This window comes from Scleropages formosus, chromosome 9 (assembly GCF_900964775.1).
Source record: "Scleropages formosus chromosome 9, fSclFor1.1, whole genome shotgun sequence".
Taxonomy (NCBI): domain Eukaryota; kingdom Metazoa; phylum Chordata; class Actinopteri; order Osteoglossiformes; family Osteoglossidae; genus Scleropages; species Scleropages formosus.
In genome coordinates, this window is record NC_041814.1 from 268,011 (window position 1) to 292,829 (window position 24,819).

Below are 24,819 nucleotides of genomic sequence, written 5' to 3' on the forward strand. Positions count from 1 at the left end.
TCAATCTAAAAAAATAATAACAAGGACCACCTTTGTAAAGAGCAGTTTCTTTTTCGCATTTAAAGAGTTAAACAACCTCAGACACATTATTTATTTACCTATAGAATAAAATCCTTTCAAACAAACCTGATATTTTCATGCAATTAAATATATCCTGATCCATTTTCATCTGCTTTACCATGACATTTTCTATATTTTCATTGCTAAAAAAGTCTTGCAACTTCACACTGGTATACTTCAATAAAGTAAGTCTCGATCAGTAACCAAACAATTCTACTGAAAAGCAAGAACAGAGGAAAAACATCCCTATCAGTGTCATCCATAAAAATGCTGCTTTGAATACAGTGCTACAAAAAGAAATGTTCAAGGGAAAATGCAACTGGTATAACAGTTAAACTGGTAAACTCTAGGGTCACTTTAATAATTCAGTCTGGCTCCAGTCAAAATCATCATATTCCTGCCCCATTTTAATAATGATCAATTTTCTCAGGAAAATGTCCTAACAGTCAAAAATCCACATTTCGGGGGGGGGGGGGGGAGAGATCACCAGTTTTTCTTTAAGTGAGAATTTGGAAAGAACCTCTGCCCTTATGCACTCAGAATATGCCTAATACTTCAGAGGAGTGTCAATGTCTTTTTAATCCAGAATGCATGCTGCTAAAATACCACTGTCTGTTAATGTGAAGTAGTGCTAAATTTCATTTGAAGAGAAGCACAGACTATATTCCGAGGGAACGCTAAAGCTGCAAACATAAAACCATCAAGCATGTAAGCCTATAAATGCCCATGAAAACAAAGAGCATTATTTTTACTATGCCGATGCAGCCTGCTTAGTGTAATAATGAACCTAAAATAAATGACCCTCCACAGCCATTATGGGACTGTTCACCTGTATAACATGAGGTTTTGCATTAAACACACTCAGTTAATAGCACAAATTTAAATCGGATTATCAAACAACAGAAGGGAAGTTTCACACAAGCTTGGTGGTTGCCTTAGTAACAGGCTTGAACATGGCCGCATTTCATGATTGTTTTGTTTTTTTTTTTGTTACTATCTGCATTTCCATGGTTGGCACAGCGTTTCCCAGGAAAGCAGGTAAGATCCAATTGTAAGACACACAAACTGAAAAACCTGCTACACGGGAAATCTTAATGGACAAAAACAGGGATATAAGCAAAGAATGCCAGTGTAGATGCAAAAAACTCACACAGCATATCCAGCAGGAACAGCAGCAGTGGGAGAGTGTACAGTGTGAACGATAAACGGAACAGGCATGCCTCGCCTGGCTTCGCCCCGTGAGAAGTATGCTGGGGGACCAGTCGAGACCAGAGACCCTCCCAGGTCCTTCAAAGGCACCTGCTACCCTCGCCACTGCTAATCTCTTCTTTTCACTCCGCTGGACAATCACTCGTCGTCAAAATTCTGCTGAAGCAGGAAGTTTGCCGCAAGATTCTCGTTCTTTTCACAGGCAAAATAGGCTTGAATGACCAGTCCTTCCGGAAATCCCAAGGCTTTTAGCTGCAACGTAAATGAGAAAACGTTCTGAATCTTTTCACACTGTTAAAAGTAGCTTTCTTCAATTTATGGAAGCCATGCAAAGTTGTGTTCTTCTGAGTCACATTGTTACTTGACGACGATTTATCAGTAACAGAACGAGTAGGCTACCCTTTCGATTGCCTCTTTTTCCTGCGGTGTGACCTGGATGTAGTTCGCCTGTGTTACCCTCTGTCCTTCAGCTCCTTCCCCTCCCAGGTCTCCTCCAAGGGGTTCGTTCAGCATCTGCACAAACCGCTCTTGATGCTGGGTGATTTGCTAAAGAAAGCCGATGTGAATATGAACAGATAACCATGCGCTTCTTGAGTGTACATCCCTTCAGTGGCTGCCAAACAGTGCTTCACCTTTAATACTTCTGGAGAACAAGCAAGCAAATTTCAGTTGCTTTTCTTATGTTCTTGTACACTTCAGTCTACAATATAAACTATTCAAAGACACGCAAATGTACACAGGGCTTTCATTTTTTTAAAAATACAATACGTACCATACTTTTAAACCTTTTCAAATTCAATGGACCTATGAAACATCAATTTCCTGGGATCAGTTTTGCAAAAGAACTGGGCAGAAGATATTTAAGGACAATATTTAAGTCTGTATACACACACACACACACGCTGGCTGAGGCTGCTTGCCCCAAGCGGGGTCGCAGCGAGCCGGAGCCTAACCCGGCAACACAGGGCGCAAGGCTGAAGAGGGAGGGGAGACACCCAGGACGGGACGCCAGTCTGTCGCAAGGCACCCCAAGCGGGACTCGAACCCCAGACCCACTAGAGAGCAGGACCCGGCCAAACCTGCTGCGCCACCACACCCCCCCTCCTTTAAGTGCTCATTAACCTCAAATAAGACATTCTAGCATTATTACATCAAAGGTTTGGGGGGGGGGGAAGCCGTAGTGCACTGATTTCTGACCGCTATTAGGCACAGAGCAGATTTTGGATGGGGAGGGCACAGCTTTGCACACACTGACTTGGAGCAGCTGGGGGTTGTCTCTGCCCAACTGCTGGAGCAAAGCAGGCAGCAGCGCCGGGTTCTGCTGGATGATCTGTCGCATCTGCTGGAACTGTGGTTGGTTCCTCAAAAACTCCAGGGGGTTGCTGGAGGACTGCGCTGGGGACGAGGACACAGCGCCTGCTAACCCCACCCCCCGGGTGGAAGTCACACACAGTGAAATAAAACACCTAAAACTGGCAAGGAACCACTGTGAATTCACTGCCAGTTTCAGTGGCAACAGCAAAGAACACAGTAATCCTATAACAGATATCTGCTCCAAGGATAAGAGTGAAGGTGAATGCCAGACAATTACATGACAGCATTTGGTGGAAGCAACGCATTTCAGGTTTGCCAAAGACACGTAAAAGAGAAAGACAAAGGGCTCCTCACTGCTTCCTGCTGGGGGAGGCTGAGGTCTCTCTGCAGCTGAAGGGCTGGGGTTTGCTGTCGGTGGGGGGTGGGTCGATTCCCGGAGCGGAATATCCGCTTCCACAGGAATACCCTGTTGAGGATCATAAAGGGTGCACACTCCTCGTGATGAATGTCCAAACTGGTATAGCTGGTAACACCAATATTGGCCCTTACTGTGCAGTGCATAACAAGTATAATATACATTGAGAAAGTAATTATAAAGCAGATATTATGACGAGAAATAACTACATAGGTACATACTGCAATACATTTACTGCACGCAACTTTGCCGTAGTCTGGGTAGGGAAGACCTCCAGCATTACACTCCTCAAAGTCATCCCACCCTAAAGTGTTTTCTGTTGACACATCCCTCTATCATGAGTATGAGCATGGACTGGCTTATCAGACTTTATCACATTCCTCCCTAGTTCAGTACTGCCTGTATTTCCTGGTCTGATTTCTGTCCTCAGGCCTGCTGGCGTACTGGCTTTTTCAGAGCTTGTCTGCAATATATAGAACCTACAGATATACAGTATATACGGTATATGTATTTTTTTTTATTTAAAGGACTACCTCTACGCTAGTCTGTAGTCAACTGTCTTCTTGTTGTATTTGTTTCTTTGCCTCATGCCTGTGTTAAGCGCTCTGTGTCACCGCGGGAGAAGAGCGCTCCGCAAAAATAAATTGAACTGAATTTAGCCGATGCTTTTCTCCAAAGCTGACTTATGGTTCTGAAGTACTAACTCATACAGCGATTTGCACATTTATACAATAGGATCATTTTTACTCTATCAATTCATGGTAGGTACCATGCAACTCCTGTCTCCAAAGCAACTTACAATTTTTTTTTCCCCCCCATTTATACAGCTAGATAATTCTTACTGGAGCATTTCAGGGTATTTACCTTGCTGAGGGGTACTACAGCAGGGATGTGGTTCAAACCTACATCCTCAGACTGGAAGGGAACAGCTACAGCTAACTACAACACTAACAGCTGCCCCTGTGTTATCCTGAGTGATACATATATGGATATGTGCCTTAGCCAGGAATGGCTGTAAATAAATACTGACAGTTTAACAGCTACGATCAGAATTTGCAACAAGTTCGCAGTTCAAAAACAGCCAGACGATACAGCGTAATTCTATGGGTGAAGGCAGGCCTGAAAAAGAGAGACTTCTAACATGTGCTGACTGTAAGATATTAATTCTGACTTTCTGACAGGCACTGGGAGTTCATTCCACCAGCGAGACATGATGGTAGAAAATGCGAAAGCCCCAGGACGGTACAGAAGCCCTGAAAGGTGGGTACTTGCTGATAATGAGGGCCTACGATTTTTGTTTGTTTTTAACTTGGCTCCAGCCACAATCTGTATAAAGATCCAGAGATGTATTGTGGGAGATTGAAAGCCATCATGGAAATTCTGCTTTGTATCAATTAGGGAGGTGTCCAGCAGAACGGAATGCCTAACAGAAGAGAGCTGCAGTGGTGCACGCATGACGTGATGAGGACCTAATTTGAAGCTGCACAAAAGGCAACCGAAGAGGAACCCAGGAGATGCCGCAGACTTTGCAAAGAAACAGTCCCCAAAGTTAGTGCCGTGTAAAAGATTAAGCGCTCCTCCATGGGGTTTTCCAGCTTGTCCACATAAGCACACCATGACGAGAACATGAACCAGCATGGCTGCATGGGATTTAAATGTGTACCCAGCATTCTGGAAGCACAGAGCTGCAAATGACAGGCATTTTTTTTCTATCTGTACGTAACCAGTGGCTATAATAAATATGTATTTCTTAAAATGGGCTTCTGAGTGAGGCACTGCCCTGAGCACAGTTCATTCTAAATGCACAAGGTGAGGTTACATCTGGGGTTCTCAACCTGGCAACTGTAAGAAACTCCCGAGGGTCAGTGGATGGGCTTCAGGAGGCCTGCGAAGTACAGGCTTGCTTCAAAACAGTCTAACTAAATAAATTAGAAATAAAAATATTTTTATGGCTCCATCATTTAAGGCGTTCTTCTTTGAGAGGGTAGCCAAATTTCTGTTCGATACATTCAGTGCAATATTTATTCAGATTTTATTTTTGGACATTTTTCCAAGAGGGGGGCCTTAGCATTCCTCAGATACTTAAAAGGGGTCCGCAGCCTAAAAAAAGGTTAAGAACCTGTGGGTTAAATGAATTACCGTGAGAAGATATTCCACCGCTCTGTCCGGGTTGTTGTAACTGGCTCGCAATGCTGCGATCACCTGCTCCCTTTCATAGCCCATTGACATTATTTCTGCAACCAAATTCTCATACGCCTGCCCTGTCACTGGTGAAGAGAAAGCAAAAGGATGTTACAATGTCATACCTAACAGTATCAAATAGTATGTTTATTTGGTACTGTAAAGAAGGTGTGGATACATTACCCAGTATTGATGCAGCTTCTTCTAAAAGGTTCAATTCTTCAGCAATGCTGTAGGGAAAAATTGTTAAAGTCAAATACCATGGGTAGCACAAAGGTTGAGCTAAGCTTTAAGCATGCAGATCTTTAGCAGCAAAAAGTATGTTTGAAAAGGACAGGAATGCTTAAATATCCAGCTGGGCACCTGGAAGAAATGAGGGTCGGAGAGGTAGCCAGTGGCTCTTCTCGTGGTTCTTCCTGAGGTTTGGCTTCCACCACCGTAGGAGTACTGGGGACGCTGGAGGCTGCTGCTTCTGTGCTTGTTTCCATGGTTGTGGGGGGTATGGAGGTGGCAGGCTCTGTCTGAGGAGCGTGCTGTTCCTCTGAGGGTGCGGAGGCTGGGACAGGTGCAGGTGTAAGGACAGGGGCAGGGGCTGGTGCTGGTGCTGGGGGAAGTGCAATGGTAGCTGCTATAGCAGGGGTAGGGGTAGGGTCAGGGTCAGGGCCAGGGTCAGGGGCTGGGGCTGGGGCTGGGGCAGGGGCAGGGGCCGGGGCAGGGGCAGGGGCAGGGGCAGGGGCTGAAGGAGCAACAATGGGCAATGGGGTGCTAACAAAAGGTGGAGAAGGTACAGGCTGAGCTGGAACCTGTGGTGTTGATTTTGGCTGTTGGGAAGAAAAACATCTAATCAGAGCTCCACAAAACTACATGCTCTGATTTTTTTTTAAAATCTAAACACAAAGGGCAACAGATATAGTTTCTTGGATTAAAATTTCTTTTTCCAACTTAAAAATTCATTACACTAATTTAGTGACGAAATTTCTGACAAAACATAAACAAGCAGGTTTTTAATGTTTTTGCAACCATGAATTGTCTACATTCTGTGAAGTCTTACCTTTGTTACCATCACCACAACAAAATTCTTCTCATCTATTTTGTACTCCTTTAGGGGTATGTCATCATTTAAGATTTTACCTGAAACGGCACAAATGCTTTTACAAAATCTGAAATTGATAAAATTGACCACAGGCATGAAAAATAATAATAAAAAATCTAGCAAGGAATTTTTTTTTTTTTTTTTTGCACAACATATCACCTGCATAGATGAGCTTCTGTCCAGAAGCTGGATATGCATCCTTCCCCTTTTCTGTTTCAATTTTCTCCTTCAAGGCTCTTACCTGCAAAGGCATTAAGCAGACAGTTTAAAGTATTCCAGAAAGGAGGGATTCTGCAACAAAACCCTAAATTGTAAGAAAAAGTGCAGATCACTGGTTGTGTATAAAAACAGCATTCGTTTCTGATCATGTATTTCATACTGAATTTATATTTTATACACACTGTGTTGAGACTGGAGCCGCAGTTAGGTGATCCATTCGTGATCTAAGCCAATTGTATCATATAAACACCTAAGGAGAGTAAACTTGGGCTTTTTTATGTGTTTCATTTGAAGTCACAGGACCAGAACACTTTTGATGACCAAGTCTGTTAACAGGAATTTAATTAACTAGCTCCACCTTGGCAAATTCACAGTGAAGCAGATTGCCAGAGAATGTGCTGATCAGTTCATTAATCACAATTTTCATCTGATGGACACACAAGAGTTTTGTTTGTTTTCAAATGTACTCATATGTTACTTTATATGGGTACATGGGGTTCCCAGACATATGTAAATGTAGACCAAAAAGGGCTGTGTATAGTAAAACAGTGCATCACTGGAACATCCTCATTGTATAAATAATGATACTACTACTGAAAAGGAAGCAGACCAATATAGCTTTTAATTTCTTTCCAGGGGGCACCTTAGTTTCTCTCTGGTCAGCTGTTAATGACACTTTAGATGAATAAATAGCAGAGATGTAAAAAGTTGCACTGCACAGCATAAAACCACACTTTGTGCAAAAAAAAAAAAAAAAAAAAAAAAAGGCAAAGCAATGATAACAAACCAATGACCTATAGAGGCCATAAGCACAGGATGCATGGAGTATAGAAAAAACAATGAACTACATTCAATATTTACTTTATGGTTCTTATCTAATTACTGTATCTGATAATTTTCCATCCTTTTTTGAGGGTGACTGTACACATACTGTACTATACAGTAACTGAACTTGGGGTATACTTGGCTTTTTATAGGATGCTGTACACACATAATGGCAGCACAGTGCAGGAAGCAACAACACATCAAGAGTAGAGTGGTGTAAAAAGTAAGTACCTGTAACCCAACACCAAATTTCGCTATTTTTGGAAAGTGAGCGCTGTATTTTTAGGGGTTGCACTGTATTACACAGGCTTCCCTCACATAAGTGTTTCTTCCCTGAAAATCTGCTCATAAAATGAATTCCTGTAAAACAAGATCATGACTACTATTCACTGAAATGGGGGGAAAATAAATTAGATTCACCTTTCTTTTTCTTTTTACTATTTTTTTAACCAAAAATGCTAAATTCCTGCCTTACACAGTATTTTAAGCACACAAAAATCAAGTCCAGAATATCAGCTTCTTTGGATAACTTTAAATCCCGGCTCACCTTTAAATCCAATTTACGCTCACAATTGCTTATACAAAACATATTTGCATACCTTCTTTTTCCATTCCATCCTTTCCTTTTCAACATTTATCTTTTTAACTACTGTTTTCACTTTTTATTTGGCTTTACTCTGTTGTTCTTAGGTGGCATCGTGTCACAGCAAGTAGCACTGGTGCCTCACAGCTCTCGGCTCAGTCTGTTTGCTCTGCTTTCCTCCATGTGCTCTAGTTTCCTCCACAGTCTCCACGTTTCAGGTGAACGGGTGATTCTGAACTCTTTGCTCTGCTTCTGTGCGTTAATGAATATGTGCGGGGTGGCACATCGAGTGGTGCTGCAGCCTCACAGCATCTGAGGGGTGTGAGAGGATGTGGGTTCGATTCCCCGCTCAGTCTGTTTGGAGTTTGCATGTTCTCTCCGTGGGTTTCCTCCCACAGTCCCAAGACATGCTGTTCAGGTTCCCACATAGTGTGTGAGTGTCACAGAGAGTGTGTGTTCCACTGATCTATGTATGGATGAGTGATGCAGTGTAAGTGTTCTGGTGCTCTGGTTTCCTCCCATAGTCCAAAGAAATGCTGTTCAAGTTCACCAATAGTGTGTGAGTGAGAGAGTGAGTGAGAGTGTGTGTTCCACAGATGTATGGATGAGTGACCCAGTGTAAGTAGTGTATCTAGCAGTGTAAGTCACTGCGGTGAAGAAGGTGTGTGGGCTCATAACACTACATAGAGTTCATTGGAAGTCGCTTTGGACAAGTGTGTCTGCTAAATAAATGTAAGCATGTGTGACGGTCCAGCAAGACTCAAGTTCAGTCTAGGGTGTACCCTGCTTCATACCTTGTGCTTCCAAGCACCAGACAATTATTAATAAGGAATGGATTTGTTTGTTCTTTCATTTTTGTCACATTTTAAATGCTTATTTTTTGTTTTCTTTTTCCCTGTACTTTTTAACACACATTTATTGCAGAAGTAGTTGCTTTACAGGTGCAACCCACATTTTCTTTTTTGTAAAGCACTGTGAGAAGCTTTTTTTCCAAGACACTCAAAGATTATTGCTAGTGACACTAATGGAATACAACTCAATGAGGACGTTCTTCTAATTTTTGCAATCACTTGTAACCTCTCTCCGTTAAGCAATTCATAAAACATCATTTAAATTTAGCTGACACTTTTCTATAGTGATCTATAACGGGGGCGTAGCACGCCAAGGTTGCCCGGGGAGGGGGCGGAGACAGGATTAAAGCAGCCACAGCTGGGGTTAATTTCATCCCCTATTTCTTCCCCGGTGCCTAGCAGTAGAGAGAAGAGACCAAGGAGAACCACACCGAGACAACCGCCGAGCTGGTCCCTGACACGAAGCCCTCGCCCCTATCGACCCTACTCTCCCAGCCTGCACGAAGCCCTTCCCTACCTGTTCCCTGCTCCTCCTTTCCCATCTCCGTCCTTCTCCGCTGCCTAGCAAATAAAAGCCCACAGCTACGGGCGACCTCATCTCCCCTCTCCTGCTTCGTCTCTTAGAGGGACTAGTTAAGAAATTTATGAATTTTAGCATTTTTACTTTTAAACTGGTAGGTAAGGCTTTCCTTTGCTTTTTGAAGTTTCAGGATTTTCCTAATAACTTTGATTTAGGGCTATTATAGGAGATAAGTTTTACATTATGATGAAAGTCCCAAGATTTGAGAGAATCAGGGAACGCACCCATGTAATGTGCAGGAAAAACCATACCGCTTGAGTGGCGGAGCTGGCTCGCCAAGGCTGAAATTGACTTAAAAGTTTATCGTAAGGAATTTCTCATGCGAGAGTTGATAGCTCACTACACAAATTTTAAAGTGAAAATCACTCGTGCTTCTATGTGAAAATCCTCGCGAATAGAGTATTTGGTACGCTGGAGGAGCCGAAACTGGATATTTTGGAGCCAGTGTCACCGTAAGGGAGTCCAGAGCGCTCTCGTATTGGGACTGAATCCTGTCTGTATACTGGCGCAGCATTAAATTGAAGAAAAAAAACCTTTTTATAATCATATAAAAATTTAATAATACATAAAACCTGACTAAAATGCATTCTTCTGTGGCTCTAGCAATGAATATGCAGGACAGGTCATATAACAAGGCCCATCTGTATTAATGTTCCTATAAACCTATTAATATTAGTGCGGGAATATATCCTGCAACAGGCTGCCATCCAGTCCAGGGTGTCCTCTTCCGAGCCTGGTAACGCCCTGTAGCTCCAGGATAGGCTCCGCACCACCGCAACCCTGACTTGGACAAGTAGTTACCAAAAAGAAAGTGACCGTGTATAGACATACATACATAGTTGCAGGACTGAACAGATGAATTCCTAAGACGAAATTCATAATTCTGTTTTACTTAGCTGCTATTTGGTAATACTTAATTACGTTGCAGAGTCTAACGTAAAAAAAAAAAAAAAAAAAATCGTATTTGGTAAACAGTAAAAACGCTGCTTGTAAGTGACTATTAACTTTCAAGAGATTTCTGTCATACAATATTCAGGTCCGTCACGTGTCACCCCGTTACTAAGAATTTATAAAGGGGACCTTATTATAGCTCAAATATAATCTGACAAGCGCTATTATAGATAAATTCATGTATATTCGCTAGCTAAGCTAACCCTCAGACTTGTTTCGTCGTCAGATTAACCGCAGCACTACTGCCACTACTATGGCAAGAAGAGTCAGAGAAAGTCTGCAAAAATACGCGGTAAAACACGTGAAACGCAACAATAACGGCACGCGCCGCGCGCGGCCCGCCGTGTCGGGGCAAGACGAAGAAGAAGAAGAAGAAGAAGAAGAAGAATTAGAGGAGCCCCCAGCGGGAACTTGCTAGACTTTTCCAACGATGGGCGCTCGCGCAGCGCCGCCAGTCACTGTGTGAGCGACGGGAAAAAGGGCTCGGGCACAACTAGTGCTCCGTCATTCCCGGCTCCACGCAGAGCGCAGGACAGGGCAGGGCAGGGCAGGGCAAGGCAAGGCAAGGCAAGGCAAGGCAGGCCAGGGAAGGAAGCCGTGCGTGCTCCCGGCACGCGAGTCGCGCATGCACCACCCCCGTTCGTCTACGAGATGCCCCCCGCCGCCGGAGGGTGGGGAAGGAGGGAGGCAGGAGGGGAGGAAGGCGGCGGGAGGAAGGCGGCAGGAAGGCCCCGGCTTTGCCCCGGCTTTTCCCCGCTGCTCCTGCTGGCCTCCAGCGTTCCTGCTCGGGCGCCACTTCGAGCCACTTACCGTGAGCTCCTCGTCTATCTCTATTTTAAAGGTCTGCTGCTGGAGCGTTTTGAGCGTAATAGTCAACATCTTCAGGGCGAGTGTGAAGACTGAGCAGCTTCCACAGTGGAGCACACACCGTTAGTTCGCCGTTAGCCTCGCTGCTGGAGCGGCCGCCGCTTGTGTGACTCAGCTTTCTCAGCGCAAGGCTCTGCCTGGTGGTCCGGCGCCGTCTACTTGCTGCCTGAGACAGAGCACGAACGGGAGGGGGCGGGGGCGCACGTGTCACGGGAGGTTCCTCCCACGAACACACCCACTCCCGCCCACACGCGCCGGCAGAGGGCGCGCTTCGCTCGTCACGCGCCGCGAGCGTTCGACTGCTTGAGTAGCGGAGCTACAGGTGCCAAGTGTTGCCCGCCGGTTCTGTTTATAGCTCGCACTTACACTCCTTTTCATTGGTGAACTTATAGTTGGGTTCAATGAAAACGGTGGCGCGGTGGGTTTGGCCAGGTCCTCTCCTCTGGTGGGTCTGGGGTTCGAATCCCGCTCGGGGTGCCTTGCGACGGACTGGCGTCCCGTCCTGGGTGCGTCCCCTCCACTTCTGGCCTTACGCCCTATGTTGCCGGGTTAGGCTCCGGTTCCCCGTATGGGACAAGCGGTTCAGAAAGTGTGTGTGAAAACATTACATATATTTGTCCAAGAATAGACAATTTCATTTTCCTTCAGATAACAATGTGCTGTTCTGCTGATGCTTCTCACAAGTGACTTACATTAAGCTGCTTGCTGTTTTATCAATTTATACTTTGGCTAATTTTCACCGGAACAATTCAGGCTCAGTACCCTGCTGAGGGGTACCACCGCAGAAGCCCTTCCAGTGTTTCTTTCCATATTAACACATACTAGTCCTTCCAAAACGGATCAATCCGAAACCGAGAATGAAAATTTATTTTAAGATTTAACACAAAAAAAAAATCTCAATTTATATCCACCCAAAACACAGATTCATCTTTAAGTACCTGTGCCTTCAGGAGGAGTCTTGTCTTTAAAGGGTCATCATTTTAGTTTTTGGAATCCCCGCTGTGGTAGTCACATAATCCAAAATTTCTACCAGAACAGGTGAGACTTCACACAATGTTAAGGCAACATGCTTTACATACAAAGAGCCATCATACCTAATGTTACCAGCTCTTTAGTACTTCCGAGCATTTCCCCATTATCCCACAATTGTGCGATGCCTAGCCAGTAAAGTATAAGGGAGCTGCTTACTTTTCGTCGTGATAAATTTGTAAATTAAATTCCATAGAAAATATTTACATGATCAGAGGAAATCATTTATAGTATCCATAAGTACCCTTCAAGCAGAGACACTACTTCTCAGCTCAAGTATGGACTGCATTTTAACTTGTTCTTTATATTGGCAAAGACAGGTTTTGACCACTGTCATTAGCCCCTCTGGTTCAAAGAAGACAGTGATAAAATTTTAGTTAATTTTGGGCATGAGTTCTACAGACAGTTACTGTATAAAAGTGCAAAATTCCACCAGTGAAGAAAAACATCATCACTCTGGCTCCCAAAATGTATTGATGAACAGCTGGATGAACCAAGAACTCTCCCATTGGCTTGTAAACCAGGGGAGGTCGGTAGTACTGGTGAAGACAGAGGCACAAGCAGCTACTTTGAGCAATGGCAGAACCTGTGTGCTGGCCTCTAGCCTTCATTTTTATTAAAAAAAAAAAAAATTTAACCCCCTTTCTCCATGCCCCTATCCCCCCCAAAAAAGGCCAACCATTCCATCAGCAAAAAGACCCTGAACTGCTAGAGAAGTCTGAATGACATTAGTCAAGATACTGATGCACATCAATAGTGTCCCTGCCCACAGATGAGGTGTATCTTCATCATGCTTTACAATTCATCTTTTGTTGGGACTTCATTGTCTTCTGCACCCTCATTAACCTCTTCCTCTTCTTCTTCCTCCTCCTCCTCATTATCTTCATCCTCTTCCTCCTCACCATCACCATCTTCCTTTTTATTCTTCTCTTCTCTTTGCTTTCTCTCCTCCTCCTCTATCTGCTCCTTCATTTTCTTCTCTGGATCCTGTTCAGATGAACCATCAAGACAAAGTAAGAAATCTGATCTCAATGGTTATTGTCAAATACTTGGAAGCAATAAAAATTGATGTTACTTCCAAGTGTAGCCCTTGAAGCTCAAAATATATTACTGTGATTTGACTACATGTAATTTGATTCGACACCCCTTGAGGCATTTCTTCACCTTTACAATGATCGAATTGGGATTTCACATGCATCCTGACAGATTAGCAGCACAAGACATTTACTTATATAGCATACACTTTTCTCTAAAGTGACATACTATGATTATTCACTAGCCGACACCTTTATCCAAGTCAACTAGATGCACTGAACTCCTACAGCCATTCTCCCATTTATACAGCACAGCGATGAACCATATGCTATGAGCCATTTAGAGACAATTACCTGAAACTTAACTGTAGGAGGAAACCCCCACAAACAAGGGGGCTATATTCATGGTGTATATGCTTATTTGAGCACATTGCGGTTTTTTTTTTTTTTTTTTTTTTTTAAATAGTTCCTTTCGTATAGTTACAATAAAAACCTAAAATGTTTAAACATTTCTTACTTTTAGTGCAAGTTTCACATATCCCATAAGGTTTATGACGACAGGGTTACACGTTTTTTGGTTCGATATGGTCTCAGCAGCAGAGTGATGTCTTTAAGGAACATGTCTATTACAATTTAAAATAACTAGTTCACCTGAAACTGGTTACAGGGGCATGGGGAAACCAGAGCACCCATAGGAAGCCTACATTAAGCATGTGGTACATAAATGATGTAAGAAGTACAGGTAGAAAGCTATAGAATAGTGTAAAGTAATGAAAGGAAACTTTTTGCTATGATGTGCCCATTTTAAATGGAGATCTGTGATATTTTAGAATTGGTGCTCCTTTCAGGCCTTAGGAATGCATAAAAATTGAAACATAACTAGTTAAGTGAGTTATGAGAATTCATCTCATGAAGGGTTTTTCAAGAACATTACCTACATAAAACATGGGGGGGGGGGGACTAAAGTGTACAAACTTGATTGTCTCATTTGTGTTATACCATCGGTATCAGGGCTTGACATTAACACCCGCCAAACACGGGAATGGGGGGGGGTAACCCCATCATCCATACTAGGCATTTTGGTGGGTGACGTTTTGGTGGCGTGTTTTTTTTTTTTTTAGAAAGTACTTCACAAAAAACTGTTCTTAAACAATAAGTCAATGTCATCCTAAATAATATAAACCACCATGAGCACTTTCTGCAGTGTGCAGCGTTTTGGCACCAGACTCCAGCAAGAGGTGGAGGGAAGAAAATGTGCTGCCACACGTTCAACTTAAGGGCACGAAAAGAGCGTTGCTGCGAAAGCACTTGTCATGATGCGGTTACTACAGTTCCAAAAAGATGATGCTGCTGCTTTTCTGAAATGTCCATGCAATTGGGAAGCATAGCAGAACCTTTGCTGATTAATGTTTACTCACATCCACAAGTAATCGAAACTAATATTACTGTACTTGATTGCTAGTAACTACATTAATTTTACAAATTTTAAGATAAGCAAGGTAACAGTTCACATGTAACACTATTGTCAGCGAGGCAATCTCAGAATATGGGCAGATGAGGTCTGAGCAGCGTAAATTAACATTAAGACTAGACCAGCAATATATATTAATCTTTAAAAAAAGTTACCTATTTTAAGCGAGATGAAAGATGTCAACAGTGTGGATACAGAAAAAGACTGAACTCATTTTTGTTCAAATAAATGATAAAGGTTACTGGAGACTAACTGCCTTTGTGTGTGTGGGGTGCATTTTGGCTAGTAATGTTGGGGGGGAGGGAAGAAAAAAAAAACCCCACCAGCCACAGTGGCTGATGAGCCAAAAAGTTACTCTGATCAGTATATAGAAAAATTTCTCCAAAATTAATCCAATTTCATCAATAAAACTTATTTCTACCTTCATCTGTAGTCCCAATTTTAGGCAAATACATTTTAACAGGTTCTAAAACTAAACACTTGTCTTCCTTTTCAAAAAAAAAAAAAAAAAAAACTGCATACATTTAACTGTGCAAACTGAATTTTTAACTGCAACACTTTGCTATAACAGCTGCATACCTTAGTAGCTCCCCAGGTCTCGTTGCCAAAGTCTTCTGCCGCTTTTTCGTCATCAGTTATTATGAAGTTATCAAAGATGGTGCCCGACTTGACCTATTTAAAAACGAAAGGCAAGGTTAACACAGCCCATTTGTTTCCATTTTCACCTTTTCCACAGGACCAGGTGGAAAGACATTTACCTGCCACAGATCGAGGCCCAAGACCCCAATGTTGTCAAACTTGTAAATGCTGGGGTCAGGAGAGTATTCAGGGTTGTCAATTTCAGGATGGACCCAGACACCTTTGTAATTTGGATTATCAATCTTTCTAGGTTTCCATTCCCCCTGGGGAGAGAGAAAGAAGGAGAGGGGGAAGAAAAAAAAAAAAAAAAAAAAAAAAAAAACCCACTTCATTTGCATGTAGACTAATGGATGCATTGTTCCATGTCTTTAAACAGCATTTCTAAATCTTTACAACAGAATTTTAATACCCATATCTGCACAATTTTGTCTGATTATCTTTACAAAATTATGAAGAAATCATTTTAATGATTTAAAAACACTCTGGTGGCCTACATTTAATTAATGGAAGTTATTTCCATACTCCGGTGGGTCTGGGGTTCGAGTCCCGCTTGGGGTGCCTTGCGACGGACTGACGTCCCGTCCTGGGTGTGTCCCCTCCCCCTCCGGCCTTACGCCCTGTGTTACCAGGTAGGCTCCGGTTCCCCGTGACCCCGTATGGGACAAGCGGTTCTGAAAATGTGTGTGTGTGTGTGTGTGTGTGTGTGTGTGTGTGTATTTCCATACCTTGTACTCAGGGTTAGGAATCATGGGTGGCTCCCACTCGCCATCCATTTCCTCATCCCAGTCTTCAGGTTTTTTAGCATCAGGGTCAGGAACATTCTCTGGTTTGTCCCAGTCCTAAAACAAACCAATACCATGAGTCAGCCAGTAGGAAGCAAGACTACACAGAGGCTATAGATGAAAGTAGTTTAACAATTCATGTCTTACTCCATGTCAGTGCTCAGTGGAACATGTAACAGAATCTAGTGTACTAGCCCCACAAGTTAAACAATTAGGAAGGTCCAATTTGTTTCATTCATAACTCTCAAAAGTACCTTTACACAATAAGTGGCTCCCGATCAAGAAAACTGAGCAGCACAGTGAGTAGCGCTGCAGTCTCACAGTGCCTGGTTGGTGCGAGAGGATGTGGGTTCGATCTCTGCTCAGCCTGTGTGGAATTTGCATGTTCTCCCTGCGTCTGTGTGGGTTTCCTCCGGCTGCTCTGGTTTCCTCCCACAGTTCAAAGACATGCTGTTCAGGTTTGCCCATAGTGTGAGTGACAGAATGTGTTCCACTGATGTATGGATGAGCAACCCAGTGCAAGTAGTTTATCATCTAGCAGTGCAAGTCACCTTGGGTAATTAAGGCGTGGACTCATAACACTAGATACTGTTCACTGGACGTCGATATGGAGAAAAGCGTTTGCTAAATGAAGTAACGTAGATGTAAAACATGAAAGCAAACACCCCTCAATTTACTGCACGTGTTCTGGAAAATTACCAGAATGAGCCTTTTATAAAGCTTCAGACTATGCCAGATTTAAACTACTCTAAAGTTACATGGGGATTTCTGGATTGTGTTAGTCTAGATCTTCACTTCATGTCTGTTTGCCTTGAGAGACCCTACCAGGAGCATACTGCTTCCACCAATATAGCTCTGGAGAGCTCTACATCACACAAGCCCTTCTGCCATGATAAGGCCACGATCCAAGAAGTGAGGCCCCTATCCAAAAATCTCCATGAAAGAGATTAAGAGTACAATGTGTACCCTGCCCGGAATAGGGTCACCGGTGCCTACCCCTGGAGCCAGGCCTGGGGGTAGTGTTCCTGGGTGAGTGCCTAGTGGCCGGGCAGCCCACGTAACCCACCTGGGCTCAGCCCAAAAAGGCAACGGGGGGGACATGTAGGCCCACCACCTGCAAGGTGGAACATGGGTGTTGGGTGCAATGCCTTTCAGGCAGCAGGAGGAGGGGGCAGGGTAGCACATGGCATCCCAGTCCCTTGCAGCAGAAATCTACTCTTGGCACATGGAATATCACCTCACTGGGTGGAAAGGAGCTGGAACTGGTGCAGGAGGTGAGAAATACCAACTAGATAGAGCTCGGCTTACCTCCACTCTGTCGGATCCGGAACCAAACTCCTCGACAGGGAGGCGGTCTCTCTCCTACTCAGGAGTTGCACAGGGTGAGAGGCACCGGGCAGATGTGGGGATACTCACAAGCCCCTGGCTGGTTGCCATACAGTTAGAGTTTGTCTGGAGAGGGTCGCCTCAATGCGACTTAAGGTCGCAGAGAGGAAAACTGTTGTGTGTGCCTATGTGCGCCTATGTGCCAAACAGCAGTTCAGAGTATTCAACCTTCTTTGACAGAGTGTGTGGGGTTCTGGACAGAGCCCCACCTACAGACTCCATAGTTCTGCTGGGGGACTTCAACGCTCACTTTGGCAAGGACTGGGAAGAACAGCTTGCCCGATCTAAACCCGAACGGTGAAATATTATTGGACTTCAGTGCTTGTTATGGACAAACCATGGCTAACACCATGTTCGAACACAAGGATGCTCTAAGTGTACTTGGTACCAGAGCTCCTTGGGCCAAAGGTCAGTGATTGACTTTGTAGTCATTTCATCTGACTTGAGGCCACATGTTCTGGACACTTTGGTGAAGACATTTACATTTTAATTTTACATTTATTCACTTAGTAGATGCTTTTCTCCAAAGCGACTTACAGTGGATACTATGTAGTTACTAGCCCACGCACCATATTCACCAAGGTGACTTACGCTGCTAGATACACTACTTTTAATGGGTCACTCACACACACTGTGGATGAACCTGAACAGCATGTCTTTGGACTGTGGGAGGAAACCAAAGACCCAGAGGAAACCCACACAGACACAAGGAGAACATGCAAACTCCACACAGACTGAGCAGGGATCGAACCCACGTTCTTTCGCACCACTCAGGCGCTGTGAGACAGCAGCACTACTTGCTGTGCCACCATGTCCCCCATGAGGTGCTAAGCTGTCAACCGATCACCATCTGGTGGTGAGGTGGATCAGATGACGGGGAAAACTGATAGACAGACCCAGTAGACCCAAGTGTATAGTGAGGATGTGCTGGGAACGACTGTCAAAGGACCCTGTCCGGAACGATTTTTTAACTCCCACTTCCGTGAGAAGTGCTCTCAGGTGCTGGAAGAGGTAGGGCACATGGAGTCTGAATGGACCCTGTTCAAAACCTCCATTGTGGAAGCAGCCAGGCACAACTGTGGCCAAAAGCTTGTGGGTGTCGGTCACAGTGGCAACCCAAGAACCTGCTGGTTGGACACCGGTGGTAAGGGAAGCCATCAAGCTGAACAAGGAAGCCTTTAGGGCGTGGTTGGCTCTGAGGACTCCTGACACAGCAGGTAAGTACCAGCAGACAAAAAAAAAAAAAAAAAAAGGCAGCAGCAGCTCCAGAAGCAAAATCCAAAGCAAGAGGCTTCCAGGGTATCAGAGTCAATTTCCCTGGTGGAAATCACTGAGGTAGTTGGAAAGCTCCACAGTGGCAGAGCACCGGGGGTGGGTGAGATTCACCCGGAACTGCTTAAGGCCCTAGATGTTGTAGGGCTGCCATGGCTGACACGCCTCTGCAATGTTGCATAGACTTCAGGGACAGTGCCCTTGGATTGGCAAACTGGGGTGGTGATCCTATCTAAGAAAGGGGACCAAAGTGTGTGCCAACTACCAGGGTGTCACACCTCTCAGCCTCCCTGGGAAAATCTATGCCAGGGTGCTGGAAAGGAGACTCCGGCCGATTGTTTCTCTTCAGTCTGAGGTTCAGCTATGCGGATTCCGCCCTGGCCGTGGAACAGCGGACCAGCTTTTTACCCTCACAGATCATTGAAGGGGCATGGGAATTTGCTAATCCAGTCTACATGTGCTTTGTGGACTTGGAGAAGGCCTATGACTGTGTTCCCTGGGAAATTCTGTGGGAGGTGCTTAGGGAGTATGGGGTACCGGGGCCCACTATTTCGGGCCGTTCGGTCTCTGTGCACACGGAGCGGGAGCTGTCTGCATACTCGGAATTAAGCCAAGCCCCTTCAATGTGGGTGTGCGACTCCGCCAAGGTTGCGCCTTGTCTCCACTCCTGTTTGTGGAGTTCATGGACAGGATATCAAGGCACAGCTGGGGTCAGGAGGGTATTTTATGTGTGGGTGGGAAGGCTGATGTCTCCGCTTTATGCGGATGATTATGTCCTTTTGGCACAGTCACATGGTTGCCTCCAGCACACAGTGGAACGTTTTGCAACCAAGTGTGAAGCGGCTGGTATGAAGATCAGCACCTCCAACTGAGTCCATGGTTCTCTCACAGAAAAGGATGGCATTCCCCTTCAGGTAAGGGGAGAGAATTTGCCCCAGGTGGAGGAATTTAAGTATCTTTGGGTCTTGTTCATGAGCGAGGGAAGAAGGGAGCATTGGATCAGCTGCAGGCTGGGAGCAGCGGCAGCAGTAATGCCGTCGCTGTACCGGACCAAAGTGAAGGGGGAGCTGAGCCATAAGGCAAAGCTCTCCGTTTACCAGTCAACCTACCTCCCTACCCTCACCTTTTGTCATGAACTCTGGGTAATGACCGAATGAATAAGATCATAGATACAAGCAGCTGAAATGAGCTTTCTCCGCAGGGTGTTGGGACTCACTCTCCATGATAGAGTGAGGAGTTCGGACATCCGGGATGAACTCTGAGCAGAGCCGCTACTCCTCTGCATTGAGAGGAGCCATTTGAGGTGGGTCAGGCTAGGTACCCCCTGGGCACCTCCCTTTGGAAGCATACCAGGCACGGCCAACTGGGACGAGGACCTGAGGTCATCCCAGTACCCGCTGGAGAGATTATATCTCTCAGTTGGCCTGGGAGCAGCTAGAGATCCCCAGGGTTGAGCTGGAGGAAGTTGCAAGGGACAGGGATGTTTGGGTTTCTCTGCTCTCCCTATTGCGACCCTAGCTGGACAAGCGGTCTGGAAAATGGATGGATTAAAGTTGGATAAACTCCAATTCATCCCATAAGCAATCGATTTAAAAATGAGGCAGGAAGGTGGTTTTATTCATCCAACTTTGGTATCCATTATATTAACAACGAGCTTCTTATAGGCACTACAAAAAAAAAGCTGTAAACACTAGAGGAGAGCTAAAATAAGACTCACCCCTATCCTGCTTTGGTGCACCTTACTGCCATCTAGTGACTTGGAGGATAAGCCTTGACTTAAATTTGAAACATGTCATGTTTCCTCTACTATAAAGTCACTTTTTATAAGCGACTGTCCTGGTCAAGCACACAGCGGTCCAGAGCCTGTCCTGGAATCAACAGGCACAAAACTGGGGGGGATATATTCATGGACAGGACATCAGTGCATCACAGGAAAGCCACATGTGCAATTTAGCATCACCAATGCACCTGGACTACATGTCTTTGGACTTCGGGAAGAAAACCCATGCATACACTGGGAGAACATGCAAATTACAGAGAATTGTCTTTTTTCAATGGGTCCCCATATAGGGACCTTTATATGCTAAAATAATTGGAATGAACATTATGGGAAAAGCATCATATGGATTACACAGAGAGCAAAATTATACTGCTGAGAATTTCTACAGTACAAAGTAGATTTTGCACTACATTCCATTAATTTCAATTCTTAATGAATGTATCAAGTTATTGTAACTGAACTATTACTAGCCAAACAAGTAGCTTTATCTATTTCAGTTTGCATCTCTGCACTGCTTCCACAAGCAGTTTCAACCTTTTCATTGTAGCAAGTCTACATTGTCAAACACTTTTCATATTTTAATTCCTACACTACAAAAAAAGTTTCCATAACCTTGGATTTATAATACATTATGCTTACTTTGTGGGCTGATTTTCCAGAAACACCATTAAGCATAGTATTTAACACCATGAATAAAATGTCTCCGTTGAATGTAGCAAGAAACCAGCCCTTAATTTTTTTTTTTTTTTTTTTTATACACACACACACACACACACACACACGAGCATCAATGCATATAGAATAGATTTTAAAAACTCTGACCAAGATGAAGACAAAACATACTGCATCAGGGTCAAAACATATGTGCCATGTTAAAGGTATGGCGGAAGCATTTATGTTCAATGAGGGAACAAGGTATCCCTCACCTCAGGTTTGGTGTCTGTAACGTCATCAATTTTGGCACGATCATCCCAGTCTTCTGGTTTTTTGGCCTCTGGGTCCTTGATCCGTTTTGGTGGGAGGAAGTCCCAGTCTTCTTCCAGGGAGCCAGACTCCACTTTCTCATTGTCAATCTTCACTTCGTACGTCTGATCGGGCCGCAGAATCAAGGTGTAAACGTGCGTCAGCTCATCATCCTGGAGACAACATACCAGAAACCTGGGAGTCAGAGCCAGACGGGCAGAAGAGCCATTTCGGCTTATCCGAGTCTTAGCACTTACCTTGCACTTTATGTCTTTCTTGGTCAGGTGGTTCTTGCCCTTATAGTTGAAGATAACATGCACCTTCTTTGTGCTGTAACCACAGATATCAGGTCCTGTTTGATGGGATTGAAAAGAGTTAAATTTCCTTACTATTGTACTAAGACCTTTGCAAAGTTTATTATGAAGTTATTCTTGAACTGTTCTTTTCAGGCCCTGAAGACAAAGCGGCACAAAAGCCCTAGAGAAGAAAGTACTGAAGGTACTCACCAAACATGATGTAGTACTGTGACTCTCCATGCATGTCTGCCTGATCCAGGTCTGTCGGGAAGACTTTGACATACCCTCCCCCGCAGTCGATCTTCTGCTCGTGCTTGACCGTGAATTGGATCACAAGTGCTTTACCTTCATTGCTAAAAGGGTTAAAGCGGGTGGAGAGCGCGTAGAAACGGGCATCCTGGCTGGTTTGCAGACCTTGGGGAACAAGCCAAAAAACCATTAAGAGCTTTCTGTATAAGAATGGCACAAAAACAGCAAGCCGTCAGTGTTCCTGGTTTATATGCTTGTTGATGTTTCGACCCGTCATACAGGAAGAGCGCAAGAGGTGTTTGGACAAAAGTATCGTTCCTGGCCAATATGCAGCCCAATCATGATTATTTCCGGAAACCAATTGTTATGGTCATTTAGAGAACATCCTTCCCTCCTGACTGACATTTTATCCACAGTCCACGCTCAGCTTATTTTTGTTCAATACTTCGGAAAGGGCCGATATCAGTGCCATTCAACGAATGAAGTATGTGACCAGACAGACTGGAACCGAAAGAATGTGCCGACTGCTTTCGCTTTCGGGGGATTGTTCGAATCACACGTTACGTACTACGCAAAACGTAACATAACGCAGAAACCGTGCGTCATGCGAAGTGGTCAACCGCGATCCATTTTAAAACGGAGCATTACCGTACCTTTGTCTTTCTCAGCATCGCCGTAAAACTTCCCAGCACTTAGTTTCCAGTCTCCATAGTCAGACTTGTGTTTGGATTCCACCCAGCGACTCTTCCACGCATCTGAGGGGGAAGAACAGGAACGTGATGAGCGAGCCAATGTCTCACTTCAGAAAGGAGGAAGGAAAAGGAGTCCCTTCACACATATTTAGCACTGAAGATCATGAGACGAATGATCCAGACACCTATAAGCTCTAGCAGCTGGCGATCACCTAGTTGAACCCAACTTCCTCAGACCACATGTCTCCAGCCAGTTCCTCCACACATGGATGCGAAAGCTTTCTACACCTTCACACATGGTTAGAAGGGACAAACTGCACCGGCTCGTTTCGGTTTCAACAGGTTGCCAGATGACAAAGCGGACAGTTTTGTAAAAACACTACAGAATGATAGAAAGGACAGAAGAAACCAGGAATCTACACACCAAAGCCCAGCTAGGGTCTTGCTTTATGGAATATATAATTGAGCCCCCTGAAAATGAAAGTGTCAAGTGGCGTAGCAAAAAAAAAAGAAAAGTGGCTTGAAGCTGCTTTACACAGAACCACATCAAATGATCACAGCAAATTAACTGGCTTATGAGGAGGACACACCGCATCTAAGATGCACAAAACGAAAGCGGCTGATCGAGAGAGTGAAGAGAGACGGCAGTGGACTTTATACATTAAGGCTGCACACACAGTAAGTGCTTAAATAATTTCCAAGTGAAAAGAAATTGCGCCTCTTTATGAAACCAAAACGAGAGAACAAACAAACGACACACATGATGATCATGATGCAGACAGGCAAGACAACAGCAAAATCATTCGGAACAGCTGCGGTTTGATCCCATGATTAAGAAACTTACCGCCATCTACAAACTCTTCCTTTAAATATACAGCAGCATCAACTGTACAAGCTACTAGAAACGCAGTAATTAACAACCGAGCCCCCCGCATGTTTGCCCTGCGCGCCTTCTCGCTGCCCCGATCCCGCTGCCTATTGACACCCCGTTTGCGTAAAGCGCCCCACACTCTATTTCTTACTGCTTTTCCTGAACAGATGGCTGTTCCTCATTGGACAAGCGGGTGGCCAATCAGAAGAGACCACGAGTTACTCCGAGGAGGTGCTCGAATTACAATACGGACACTTTGAATTAGTGGGGCGTTAACCCCGGCACGAGCGCTGATAGGGGGCGTGGCTACGACGTGAGCGATGGGCTCTCATAATATTTCAAATGAAAATACTGTAATAAATCCAGTTCTTTTCAAGGCAGACAGCTTCGGGTATATTTGGATTTTAAAAACACGTTCACGTTAAAAACCTTTAAAGTATTGAGCATTTTAGTTGCTATGGGCCGTTTCATTAGTTCCCTATCGCAACTCCGTGCTACCAGTTTCTATCATTATGGGAGGGATTTGAATCATGTGTTTAGTGGCTGAAGAAGATATTTAAGTTGATTCTTAAATTCGTGGTGGTTGCAGATATTTTTGTATTTACATTATTAATGCCACATCTGAACAAGGGCTACAATATAAATTTGATGATGTTATACTTTACATATTTCTTAATTGGTTCTGATATGGCGAAAATCAAATTATTGTTTGTGGGGGTAATTTGCATACGTTTCTGACTGAACAGCTACATTTTTGGTCACTGTACTCAGTTTTACTGTCTGTGCAGTTCAACAACGGTTAGCTAATAAAAGTGGTATTGCAAATGGCTCTTAGTGCTGTACTCATCTGCATTCTCTTACTTCCCTGAAAGGCGTTTCCTCTGTTAACTTGGTTTTTCTCCGCCCAGTGTCTTCTGCTGTCCGTGAATCACCATGGCATGAATACCACCATGTAACTGTTTTTTCATCAGCTGTGGCGTTTTATTTCTCATCCTGATGAAGACAGGTGACGGACTGAAACATTAATCTATGTGACAATGTATAATGATAATCAATCTGACAATGTGTGTGTGTGTGTGTATTTCATATAAGAGGGGGTGCGGTGGCGCAGTGGGTTGGACCTGGTCCTGCTCTCCAGTGGGTCTGGGGTTCGAGTCCCACTTGGGGTGCCTTGCGATGGACTGGCGTCCCGTCCTGGGTGTATCCC

At 44.3% G+C, this 24,819-nt stretch overlaps 2 protein-coding genes across 5 annotated transcripts; both read right to left on the minus strand.

Moving 5' to 3' along the window:
- On the minus strand, nt 1-11,341 carry rad23ab (RAD23 homolog A, nucleotide excision repair protein b). 4 transcript variants are annotated; one of them, XM_018728344.2, is made up of 10 exons: nt 11,092-11,340; nt 6,432-6,513; nt 6,231-6,310; nt 5,543-6,000; nt 5,363-5,409; nt 5,138-5,265; nt 2,938-3,049; nt 2,525-2,685; nt 1,669-1,815; nt 1-1,521 (listed from the first exon to the last, which is right to left on the minus strand). In XM_018728344.2, exons 1-10 carry the CDS (start codon nt 11,158-11,160, stop codon nt 1,408-1,410), a joined length of 1,398 nt encoding a protein of 465 aa, XP_018583860.2. In that variant the 5' UTR covers nt 11,161-11,340; the 3' UTR covers nt 1-1,407. The 4 variants fall into 4 exon arrangements, with proteins under 4 accessions (XP_018583860.2, XP_018583859.2, XP_018583861.2 ...); XM_018728343.2 differs by having other exon boundaries at nt 2-1,521; nt 2,525-2,688; XM_018728346.2 differs by lacking the exon at nt 1-1,521 and adding an exon at nt 2,042-2,073 and having other exon boundaries at nt 1,806-1,815; nt 2,525-2,688; nt 11,092-11,341.
- Nucleotides 11,342-12,801: 1,460 nt separating this feature from the next.
- LOC108919939 (calreticulin-like) lies at nt 12,802-23,757 on the minus strand. The gene is made up of 9 exons (XM_018728364.2): nt 23,586-23,757; nt 22,703-22,804; nt 22,011-22,214; nt 21,762-21,856; nt 21,468-21,677; nt 16,047-16,160; nt 15,441-15,584; nt 15,262-15,354; nt 12,802-13,164 (listed from the first exon to the last, which is right to left on the minus strand). Exons 1-9 carry the CDS (start codon nt 23,674-23,676, stop codon nt 12,973-12,975), a joined length of 1,245 nt encoding a protein of 414 aa, XP_018583880.2. The 5' UTR covers nt 23,677-23,757; the 3' UTR covers nt 12,802-12,972.
- Nucleotides 23,758-24,819: the final 1,062 nt, after the last annotated feature.

Bases quoted from the DNA above. Each gene is read 5' to 3' on its own strand.
- rad23ab (XM_018728343.2), bottom strand. From the start codon at position 11,160: ATGTTGACTATTACGCTCAAAACGCTCCAGCAGCAGACCTTTAAAATA. The intron at 2,689-2,937 runs GTGAGGAGCCCT...GGGTGGGGTTAG, and splicing joins GCCTCCCCCAGCAGGAAGCA to CAGGCGCTGTGTCCTCGTCC. The intron at 1,522-1,668 runs GTAGCCTACTCG...TTTACGTTGCAG, and splicing joins AAAAAGAGGCAATCGAAAGG to CTAAAAGCCTTGGGATTTCC.
- LOC108919939 (XM_018728364.2), bottom strand. From the start codon at position 23,676: ATGCGGGGGGCTCGGTTGTTAATTACTGCGTTTCTAGTAGCTTGTACA. The intron at 22,805-23,585 runs GTAAGTTTCTTA...CTTCCCCCTCAG, and splicing joins GGAAGAGTTTGTAGATGGCG to ATGCGTGGAAGAGTCGCTGG. The intron at 21,857-22,010 runs GTGAGTACCTTC...CCCATCAAACAG, and splicing joins ACAGTACTACATCATGTTTG to GACCTGATATCTGTGGTTAC.